Source organism: Trachypithecus francoisi, unplaced genomic scaffold (assembly GCF_009764315.1).
Source record: "Trachypithecus francoisi isolate TF-2019V2 unplaced genomic scaffold, Tfra_2.0 Lachesis_group6, whole genome shotgun sequence".
Lineage (NCBI taxonomy): Eukaryota > Metazoa > Chordata > Mammalia > Primates > Cercopithecidae > Trachypithecus > Trachypithecus francoisi.
This window is the reverse complement of record NW_022681471.1, coordinates 25,290,596-25,302,777: the sequence shown is the minus strand read 5'-3', so window position 1 is coordinate 25,302,777 and position 12,182 is coordinate 25,290,596. Positions and strand designations below refer to the sequence as shown.

Below are 12,182 nucleotides of genomic sequence, written 5' to 3'. Positions count from 1 at the left end.
AGCAGAGTGAGCTTGAGGGACAATGGAAGAGACTAGCTTCAGGTAATAAAAATGTCTTGCTGGGAAAGTAGGTGCTCAATGAATCTTTGTTGACTTGAATTCTTTCCTACCCCAACTCTTGCCACCACCACAAAATAGTAGGTAAGCCAAAACCTATCTAGGATGCTGCCGAGGAATATTTTAAATTAAATGCTATGTTGTGTTATGTTTGGTCTAGAAAATACTTTTCCATTTTTAATTAATTAATTAATCTTTCTCTCTGTCTTTTTTTTTTTTAACACGGTATCTCACTGTGTTGCCCAGGCTGGTCTCAAAACTCCTGGGCTCTAGCGATCCTCCTGCCCTGGCCATCCAAAGTTCTGGGATTACAGAGGTGAGCCACCATGCCTGGCCTTTATTTCTTTCAACGAACTCCATACTGATGTATTTTTTTTTTCTTTTTTGAGATGGAGTTTCACTCTTGTTGCCCAGGCTGGAGTGCAATGGCGCGATCTCAGCTCCCCACAACCTCTGCCTCCCGGGTTCAAGCAAGTATCCTGCCTCAGCCTCCTAAATAGCTGGGATTGCAGGCATGCGCCACCACGCCTGGCTAATTTTGTAATTTTAGTAAGGAATGTTGATCAGGCTGGTCTCAAACTCTCGACCTCAGGTGATCCGCCCGCCTCGGCTTCCCACAGTGCTGAGATTACAGGCATGGGCCACCGTGCTCAGCCAACATAGAGTTTTTTTTTGTTGTTGTTTTTTTGAGACGGAGTCTCGCTCTGTCGCCCGGGCTGGAGTGCAGTGGCCGGATCTCAGCTCACTGCAACCTCCGCCTCCCGGGTTCACGCCGTTCTCCTGCCTCAGCCTCCCGAGTAGCTGGGACTACAGGCGCCCGCCACCTCGCCTGGCTAGTTTTTTGTATTTTTTAGTAGAGACGGGGGGTTTCACCATGTTAGCCAGGATGGTCTTGATCTCCTGACCTCGTGATCCGCCCGTCTCGGCCTCCCAAAGTGCTGGGATTACAGGCTTGAGCCACCGCGCCCGGCCCAACGTAGAGTTTTAAACCCCATTGCCGTACAACCTTTTAGGCCATTTATAAAATTCAATCAGGCATGGAACTAAAAATCTTTAGTGATCTCAGTCTGCTTACCATTGGGTCAAACATATAACACTGTGACCACTCGAAGAGTCAGTAATTCTGACACATTCATACATGCAGCCTGGCAGCCTGGAGGGCGGAGGGACATTTAGCCTGATACTACACATTCTTTTCTAATGTCTTAAAAGCAGAACAAAACAAGCCCAAAGCCATACAACCCTCACCCTGCAGATTACTGTGCCATGGGAGTGCTGTGCGTAGTTTTCCTCCCTTAAGTCTGTCATTGACAAGAGCACTTTGTGCTCTGGTAAATTTGCCCTTGGGGAGTGGCGTTTTAAGTTTTGGATTCCACTGTAGCTCTCATCTAGAGATAATTATGGCCAAAGCTCTCGGGATAGCTTTTTCTGCTCTTTGAGAAGAGGCTGATTTCAGAGGTCGTATACCATAAGGAATCACCCACCTAATACTATAGAAAGTTAAGAAATAGAAGACTTGAGTATGACACACACACACACACACACACACACACACCTCTTTTTAACATGAGCTTGTGGCTGAAAGTAGAGTAAGTTTTTGTGACCATGATGACAAAAGCATCACTCCAAGGATGATTAAATCTGGACATTGATGACATCATGAAGCCATTGTCATCAATTCTGCTTGCCTACCTCTGGATTTCCTATTACATGAGAAAAATAAACCCTATTTTGACCAAAAATATGTTTTTTTAAGGATCTTATTTCATGAAAAATACATGTATTAATAACTTAGTCATTATATAAGTTACAGAACATATATTAAGGGACTTTGCTCTTGTATTTCATTTGAGCCAGATACATTATAAATGAGAAAATTAGCCACTTATATACAATTTTCCATTCTCTTTTAAAAATCAGTGGTAACTTATAAGTTAACTTGTTATTAATACATCAAAGTAATTTCTGCTAGTACAGTGGCAACATAATGGTAATTATATCCTTTTTACATTTTTGTCTCTGTTCTGTTACCTAGAAAGGTTGAGGGTTTTGTTGGTACTTTGCATGAAAAATTTCCTGGCAAAATTTTTAAGCCAAGAAATTTTTGAGGCAAGTGCGATTGAGCAGGTATTTTAAACAAATTCTGTTTTCTCCTACTGATTCAATTAAGAGGTCATCAAATCCTTCTTCTAAAACCTTTTATTAGCAGTAAATATAGATATCAATTGAGGGGATTAGGTACATGGTTAATTAAATTTGTATTAAGGCAGATTAAGAAATCAGTCTTCCTGCTCAGTATAAACCAAAGCTAGGATTGAGCTTTATATTTAGACTTCCTGTTTTAATTCCCTGGGTGTATCACATAGATGTTTCCTGTCCAGAGAGACTATTTGTCACTTGATTTCTTTTTGTCCTATCACCACCAACAGGCAATAGTAATCTGTACACCAGCAAAGGAAGAGAAAGAATCAAAAATTAATTGGAAAGGAATCTTTACATCAGGATCAGGAGGATTTCTTATGCCTGTATTTGTGTGACACTCTTGTTTGAGTTATATTATACAAACAATCCATTGGAATTCTTCACTATATTGACTGATTTTTCCCCCCACTGATTGGATTACCCAATCTCCTCATTGCCTTAGAACACCCCCTAAAATATTTACATTTTCATGTTCGTTCTAGTTAGGTCACTTTGTAATCCCCCACCAGGGACTGAACTTGTCTCCTCGGAACCTCCACATATTCATTCCTTCTTTGCATGTTGCTGAGTGTGGGTTTCAGAGAGTCTTTCACATGGCGGGAGTAAGAAGTGGTAGGGGTGGGGGTGGGGAGCAAAGGAGGAACAAGAGGCCAGAAACTGTCACTGAGGTCATAGTGCTGGTGTTTTTCTCTTTGCATTCCCTCTTGTAGTGTTTCATGGAGCCAGTCATTTGCAAGGTCTACGTTTTTTTAGACTTTCCAAGTTTATCCTTCCAAATCTGTCTCCCTCTGTTCTTTGTGTTAATTCCCCAGCTTAGACCAAGACTGCAGAGAGAGCTAGAACTTCAGTGCTATGCTGAATTAATAGTGGTGAGAGCATGCATCCTTGCCTTGTTCCTGATCTTAGGGGGAAAGCATTTAGCATTCGGTCTTTCCCCCTTTTATAAGATGCTAACTGTAGGTTTTTTGTAGACGCACTTTATTAAGTTGAAGAAGTTCTTTATTCTTATTTTTTCCACGAGTTATTTTTTCTCAAATAGGTGTTTAATTTTGTCAAGTGCTTTTTCTGCATCGATTAATATTATCATGTGACTTTTTTCTTTTAAGAATGTTAAGATCATGGGTTACATTAATGGATTTAAAAATATTTAACCAACCTAGGATGAATCCCATAGCATACAATTCTTTTAAAATATTGCTGAATTCTACTTGCTAATATTTTGTAAATTTTTTTGCATCTATATTCATGAGGGATATTGGTCTGCAGTTTTCTTTTTTGCGCTGCGTTTTGTATGGTTTTGGTGTCAGTGTAATAGCGATTTCATAAAATGACTTGGGAAGTGATCTCTTTTATTTTCTATGTGACATTATATGGAATTAGTATTGATTCTTCCTTAAACAGTTAATAGAATTCTCCAGTGACACCTTATGGGCCTGGAGATTTCCTTTTTCAGAGTTTTAAATTTACAAGTTCAATTTCCTTAATAGTTATAAGGCCATTCAAATGATCTATTTCATATTGGGTGAATTGCGGTAGCTTTTGTTTTCTGAGGAATTGGTTCATTTCACACCTAAGTGTCAAATTTATGTGTGTAGAGTTGTTTGTAGTATTCCATTATTATCCTTTTTATATCTCCAGGGTCTGGACTGATGTTCCCTGTTTCATTTCTGATAGTGCTCACATTTTCCCAGGAAAGCCTTATGAACCACCAGTGGATCCAGGTGGATCTTGAACTAGCATAAAGCTTCCAGGAACTGGCTATGCTCCACTTGTCCTCACCGGGGAGTGACAGAATTGTCCCTCATTGCTACTTTTCTGCCTTATTTTCACTCTGCCCAACCTGGTCCCACTGGATAACTCACTGTCACAAGAATAGTTCTGCCTTGAGCATTGCCATTCATACATCTGTGTTTCTGAAATCTTCCCCGAAAAGAAAACTCTGTACTGCCTTCCCTGCCTGTTTGAATTCCATCTGCCCTTCAGGGCCAGATCGAGTGCCTCCTTCCTAGCAAGGTCTTCTCTAACCATCCCAGATCAAACTCATAGCCTTTCTGAACTCCAGCAGGAATCCCTGTCCATGCCATTGACCAAGCCCTTCAGTAGCTTTATCTCAGGGTATCATATTGGTTAGGAACACAGGCTCTTGTCAAGACATACCTGGGCTTCAGTCTTGGCTCTGCCATTTCCTAGCTGCATGACGTGAGACAACTGACTTCACTTCCTTGAATCTTAGTGGCCTCCTCTGTAAAATGAGAAGATAGTCTGCCTGTCAGAGTTGTTGTAAAGATCAAATAATGTGTCTTAAAAGCTATTAAGTATGAAATAAATATTAGGGATATTCCAATACAATAATAATTAAAAATCAAGGTTAAATGGGAAAATATTTATAACATAATATTGTAATAGAAGAATTATAAAACTGCAGGTAAGGTTAGAAAGATCCAAGAGTGTGTGCATGTGTGTGTTCACAAACATACCTAAAAGAATGGGAAGACACACTTCAAAAACAGTCTGAATGATGATGGTTAGCTCTAGGTAATGGGCTAATTGCTGGGTTTTATTTTCTGTTCTATATTTAAAATTTTTTGGGGTGGGACTGCAATAGATTTATAACTTAAAAATATTATTTAAAAAAGAAAAATGAAGATCTGATGATATGTTATTATTTGGTTATTTATACTGCACCATACTTTAGAAAGGGTTTAAAACAGTATACAGTATAGCAAGTTAAAATTAAAATATAAAACAAAGTGAAGCAGAGGAGAAAATGCAGGTAGGAAAGATGCTATGTTGTGACATTGCTAAAAATTTGTTATGACTATCTCATATTTTTATTGTTTTTTTTTTTTTAAAGAATGTCCTAGGATTTCCTTTAGTCATGAGTTTAATAAGTAAGATTAATTTAGTTAAAAGAAGGGCAGCATTTTACAACGCAATGGAATAATATGAAAATTATACTTAAAAGAGAATAATGTCCTGCTAGTTTTCATCGAGTTAAACCTTCTGATTATTTTGTTGTTGGCATAGTAGACACACCCAAGAAAGGCATGCTTGCCATTATTTATATTTTATTATACTTGTATAGTAAATTGCACGTTATAAGTACAGATGCTTCTTGACTTACGATGGGGTTACATACTGATAAACCCATTGTAAGTTGAAAGTATCATAAATCAAGAATACATTTAATACACTTAACCTACTGAACATCATAGCTTAGCCTAGCCTACCTTAAATGTGCTTAGAAAACTTACAGTAGCCTGCAGTTGGGCAAAATTACCTAACACAAAGCCTATTTTATAATAAAGTATTTATTAGGTCATGTACACAGTAGTTTGCCAAGGCAGGAAAATGTCAAAATAAATTATGATTCTACTGAATGTGTATCGCTGTTGCACCATTGTTAAGTTGAAAAATCATAAGTTGAACCATCATAAGTTGGCGACTATCTGTATGCATTTGGCTAGTATTGGTTTTGTGTATCTGTTCGAATAAGTTGAATGAAGAGGGCAGACAAACCTCAACCAGGAGTAAAGTTCTTGCCCTGGCCCTGCTATTTCTTAGTTAGGTCTTAACTCCTTGGCTTATTCCTCCTTTGGAAATTGAGGAGTCTAGACAAGAAGATCTAACTTTGACCATCTATAGTTTAGCACAATTGTAGTTTCACTTGTTTAAGAATGTACGTTTCCATTGATCCTTCCACTGGGAATCTTTATAGCATATTAGTTGACCTGTGTTATAAAATGTTCGGAATAGCCTTCTGTGATATTAACATAATTTAAATGTCTTTTTCACAGAGAGACCTCTCTCCCCCAAGGCCATCAAAGGATTTGAAACTGCTCCACTTACCAAGAATTATTATACTGTGGTAAGTGTTCAGATGATGAATAAAAATTTTCTTGACTCTATATGGAACTTTTTCACTTGTCAAACCACTGATGTGTTGAGGTGACACAAGGAAAGACTGAATAAAGTTGCATGCATGAGTCCAATGCCATCTGCGTTACAGTGGAGCTCTTCTACTCATATGCTTCTTACAGATATCTAGAAGTCTTATATCTACCGTGCTGAAAAATTCAAAGGTAGCACGGATTCAGAGCAAGCCCTATTAAACAGCATGAAATAGAAATTGGCTAATATGTAAGAATTACGGTGAAATTCAGCAGTTAGATATACCCTTACCAGATATTTAGAAGGTGAATTTCCAAGTTCCTATAATGCAATAAATTTTAAGTGGTTGCATTTTGTGATTTTACTTCAGAATCAATGACTTCATTTTATATCCTCTGGAATATTATCATCCTTTAAAGAGAGCCCAAAAGGAAAACTGCCCTTTGGCACAGTGGGAGGAATGACATGGCTCTCTGGCTTAAACACAGATATGTCAAAATATGTTAGCTATAAATAGGGTATGTGCAATACTCAAAATAAATCCCTATTTGAAAAAGAAATCGCATCATTCTCCTTCATCTACTCTCTGCTTTCTCTTCACGTCTCCTTTCCAGACTTGGCCCAGTCACTAATTAAAAGGTCAAGTCATGATTAACCTCTAAGTTTCCCTGTCTGGTAGCCTTGTCATTCCCCCGGCCCCGCCTCACCACCTCAGCTGAAATACAGTTTCACTTTTTTACCCAGTGTTCTATGTGCATTTGTCTTGCATACTCATCTCCCTTTGTGCATGGATAGAGTTTTTAAACATCTCTATACAGGTATGTGAATATCATTTGGTTTCAAAAAGTTGAATTTCACTCTTCAGTGAATTTGCTCCATAATGATGACATGAGCAATAGAGAATATGAAAAATCAAGAAGGAACTCACTAGCTAACATGGACAATAAATAATCACAGGGGACAATTTTGTTAATATCTTTTATCTTACGTTTCCAAGGCTAAAATGTATTACCCAGGAGAGGTAGATTCCCTTCTCCCTTACTTCCTGATCACTTCTTTTAGCTTTTAGATAACTCCTAATTATTCAATTTTTAAAGAAAGGTTGTAGTGGAATGATGGATGAAAATATTACCATAGCTGCTTCTACCTGTGGGTCTGGAGCATATCATCACTCTGCTTTGGATCTCTCTCTGCCTCTGCTGATCCTACCAACTTAAAATGTGGTTGGGATTATCCAAGGCAGAGTAAACTCTGTGATTCTCATGGAATTTATATCAATCCTGTATATATAATGGTCGAACTCTGGACATGCTGCAGTTTATATATCCCACCTCCTGTTGGAAGACGTGTGTTGTTTCTAGTTCCTTGTTGTTATAGACAATTCTGCATTGAATAGCTTATATATATATCACTTGTCAAAGTATATGAAGATCTGTATGGTGAAAGTTAAGTGCTTAGGTCAAAGGATATTTATGTTTCACAATATTTTTTGGTAGATATTATCCCAAACCTCAGACCTCATAAAGAAAACAAATGTTTTGGGGGAACCATGATAGCCTGTGAAGAACCTGTAGAAATTTGATGTGAATATTGCTTAATTATTGACCAGCTGGATATATTGTAACTAGATATGGATGTGAAGAGATTTTGGTTGGTTGGTTTTTTTAAATCCACATTTCTTTGGCTTTGAATATTTAGGCAAATTTTTAGTGTCAATTAATTCAAAATATGTTTTGAGTGTTCTGATTGTCCTCCTAATCTGTGTTGAATAAAAAAAAATTATTCCATCCACAGGATTTATAGACTTGTAAAATCAATTTCACTCACATGAAAAGTGCCCTCAACTGATGGTATATTAACTTTTCTTCCCTCCAGAGTCATTAATTGTAGATATTTTCTGTTGCTAGATCTATAAGAATACTAATGACTGATTTTTACTTCATTAAAAAAAGAAATAACATTTTTCTCTTATATAACTAGTTATATAAACAGCTGTTTTTAAAATATCAGACAATACAGAAATAATATAAAAAAGAAAGTAAGTACCACATGTAATCCCACCACTTAGAAATAATCACTATTAACATGTTAGTGAATCTCGTGCCAAATTTTCTTTGAGGTAGGTGTATGTGTACCATATATTTGCATATATATGTATATATAGCCTGTAATATATGTGTGTATATAATTTTTCAAATAAAACAGGAAATTACGTATTTTCTTTTTCATAAATATTTTTCGTTTTTGTTTTCTTTCTTTCTTTTTTTTTTTTTGACACGGAGTCTCACTCTGCTGCCCTGGATGGAGTGCGGTGGCACGATCTCGGCTCACTGCAACCTCTGCCTCCCGGGTTCAAGCGATTCTTCTGCCTCAGTCTCCTGAGTAGCTGGACTACAGGCAAGCGCCACCATGCCCAGCTAATTTTGTAGTTTTTAGTAGAAACGGGGTTTCACTATATTGGCCAGGCTGGTGTCGAACTCCTGACCTCATGATTCGCCCACCTTGGCCTCCGAAAGTGCTGGGATTACAGGCGTGAACCAGTGCGCCCGGCCCATACAGATTTTTCTTTTTTTTTTCTTTTTTTTCTTTTTTTATTATACTTTAAGTTCTAGGGTACATGTGCATAACGTGCAGGTTTGTTACATATGTATACTTGTGCCATGTTGGTGTGCTGCACCCATCAACTCGTCAGCACCCATCAATTCGTCATTTATATCAGGTATCATACAGATTTTTCTATCCCCATACCCCAATAATACTTGTTTCTGACCAGACCTATTCTTTTTTTTTTTTGAGATGGAGTCTTACTCTGTTGCCCAGGCTGGAGTACAGTGGCACGATCTTGGCTCACTGCAACCTCCGCTTCCCAGGTTCAAGCGATTCTCCTGCCTCAGCTTCCTGAGTAGCTGGGATTACAGGCATGCGCCACAATTCCCGGCTAATTTTTGTATTTTTAGTAGAGACAGGGTTTCACCATGTTGGCCAGGCTGGTCTCGAACTCCTGACCTCAGGTGGTCCTCCCGCCTTGGCTTCCCAAAGTGCTGGGATTGCAGGTGTGAGCCACTGCACCCAGCCAGACCTGTTCTTATGCTCTTCCATTTAGTGAGTCTTTGCCAGCCCAAGGCTGCCTTTAGTTTGGTCCTGTGTCTTAGTCAGGTTTCCCAGAGAAACAGAACCAATAGGAGAGAGAGAGAGAGAGAGAATGAATAAGGAATTGGCACATGTGAGTATGGAGTCTGAGAAATTCCATACTCTACTGTCTCAAAGCTAGAGACCCAGGAAACCTGGTGGTGTAATTCCGTACAAGTCCAAAGGCCTGGGAACCAGAGAGCTGATAGTGTTAATTTCACTCTGAGGTCAGGAGAAGATCAATTTTTTAGCTCAAATAGGCAGACAGAGAAAGCAAATTCTCCCTTCTTCTACCTTTTTGTTCTATGCAGGTCCTTAGCAGATTGGATGAAGCCCACTCACAATAGGGAGGCAATCTGCTCTACTCCATTTACCAATTTAAATGCTAATCTCATCTGGAAAACCCTTACAGACATACGCAGAAAGAATGTTTAGCGAAATATCTGGGCACCCTGTCTATCCTGCCCAAGTTTACAGGATGTGCTGATTAATTTTATGTGCCAACTTGGGTCGACACATAAATTAATCATCACATCCTGTAAACTTGGGCAGGATAGAGACCTCTGGGAATTTGTAAATCTGCAGACATATTCTCCCCTTTTTCAAGTTTCTAAGGGATTATCTGCTGATTTCAGCCCCATTTAGGCCTTGATGCAATTTTGGTGTCATGTCAATTTTGAAATGTTAAGTAGTTGTCCAGTGTGACCAAGGTGGCTGTGGCACCCAGCTCAGACCCACACCTGCCACTAGGCATGTTTAATGTGGGTAACTGAGACTTGGCCAATCCTGGCCTGTTGTTTTGAATAGGAACTTAGCATCCTTGAGAGTCATGGCAGTCCAGAGAAAGCTTTTACTGCCCCTGACCTTGGTTCCTTAATTGTCCTCAGTTATTGCTGCCATATGTTAAACTTCTCTTACTATTAATTATTTTTTCTAATAATCTTCTTTTGCCCATTGTCTTTCTTTGCTCATTGTAACTTAATGTTATATGCCAGGAAGATTTAAAAAGTAAAAATCAGAGAAAGGAATTGATACAGCTTGGTGGTGAGGCTTTATTTGTATGCAGCACTTAGGTCTTGGCACCCATAGTCTCATTGGGAGGGCAGGACAAACATGATAGTGTAAGCCACATGGTAGAGAATGATGTAAGGTTGTAAAGTGTTGTAAGATGGGTTTTTCAAAATGCAGTTGGGATCCTTTGTCTCGGAGGCACCTGGGGAACTTGTTAAAACTACAGACATACGGGTGTGGTGGCTCACGCCTGTAATCCCAGCACCTTGGGAGGCCAAGGCGGGTGGATCACTTGAGGTCAGGAGTTCGAGACCAGCCTGGCCAACATGGCGATACCCTGTCTCTACGAAAAATACAAAAATTTGCTGGGCGTGGTGGCCCGGGCCTGTAATCCCAGCTACTTGGGAGACTGAGGCAGGAGAATTGCTTGAACCTGGAAGGCGGAGGTTGCAGTGAGCCGAGATTGTGCCATTGCACTCCAGCCTGGGTGACAAAGTGAGACTCTGTCTCGAAAAAGAAAGAAGGAAGGAAAGAAAGAAAGAGAGAGAGAGAGAAAGAAAGAGAGACAGAGAGAAGGAAGGAAGGAAGAAAGGAAGGAAGGAAGGAGAGGAGAGAGAGAGAAAGAAAGAGAGAGAGAGAGAAAGAAAGAAAGAAACGAAGGAAGGAAGGAAGGAAGGAAGGAGGAAGGAAGGAAGGAACGAACGAACGAACGAACGAACGAAAGAAAGAAAGAGAGAAAGAAAGAAAGAAACTACAGACATCTGGGCCACACACCTGACTTGCTACATCAAATTCTCTGGCTGTTGATTCTAGGGAATAGCATTTTTAACAACTCCTCCACTCCTTCCTTAACCACTTCCCCTTAATGCACAGGTGGCTCTGATGCTCACTTCACCTAAAATATGAGAACCAATCAAGGAAAAGGTTGAATGGAGGATGTAGGATTCAAGGCAAATCTTGGAGGAAGGTCGGAAGTTAGACAAGCAGAGAAGAGCTGAAAGTTTATTCAGACAGGGGGAGGAAAATATAATCACTAAGGCCCAATGTAATTTATTTTGTTCTTGCTTTCTTCTACTTTATGTAACATAAGGTAGATGCCTTAAGGGCATGTTTTATAGAACTTGCCTGCGGTAGAAAAGGTGGGAGGAAGGCTGTGGCATGTTACATTACAAAAATCCTAGGAAGCCTTGGGTAACCTTTGCTGTAGCTTCCCGTCTTCTGCTCACCCTCATTTTCTCTCTCACTCATCTATCTACCCTCTCACGCCACCCTGGATTTTTCTACCTTTCTAGTGCTCACTCACCTTTTCAATTCTACTAGCCTAAACTACCTTACACATATATCCATTGATTCTCTTTTCCATATCCACTCTTATTTCTTTCTTACTCTCTTCCCATCTTACTCTTCCATACGAGGGCTGGAGGTGGAGGAAGTGACAGGATCCTGGGGAGTTCGTGAATCTATCTGTGGATAATGGGGACTAGTGCTGCTTGTTTGGTGAAAGCCAAGGACCTGGGCGTGCAGAATCAATCACTGCAGGCAGTTCTACTGGCATATAAATCAAATATGACATAAATATTATAATATATTGCTCTTTTTGTTCTCAAAGAACTTCACCAACATTAGCTCATATTCATAGGCATCGTAATTATCTCAGAATTCCTATATTGTAATAATTTTGCTTTGATTTAAGATTTCCTGAGACCATTATAGACTCCTTTATCATTGGAGATATCTCTATTTTCAGCCATTGTTTATGCATTTTAGTTTCTTAAAATAATTTCTTTATACTTTTATGACTCCTTCCCTTTGGAAAACAGTTATACAAATGAACTCACTCTAAAGCCTCTCCAGGAAATGTAGGAAATGTGTTTTACTGGAAAATCAATAGC

The 12,182-nt window shown here is 39.2% G+C and overlaps 1 protein-coding gene across 1 annotated transcript in view; it reads left to right on the top strand.

The window, feature by feature from the left end:
* ARHGEF6 (Rac/Cdc42 guanine nucleotide exchange factor 6) overlaps positions 1-12,182 on the top strand; it is a 120,540-nt gene that overhangs the window by 42,616 nt on the left and 65,742 nt on the right. Inside the window, 1 exon segment of the mRNA XM_033201648.1 lies at positions 6,057-6,127. Coding sequence (XP_033057539.1) covers positions 6,057-6,127 — 71 coding nt within the window.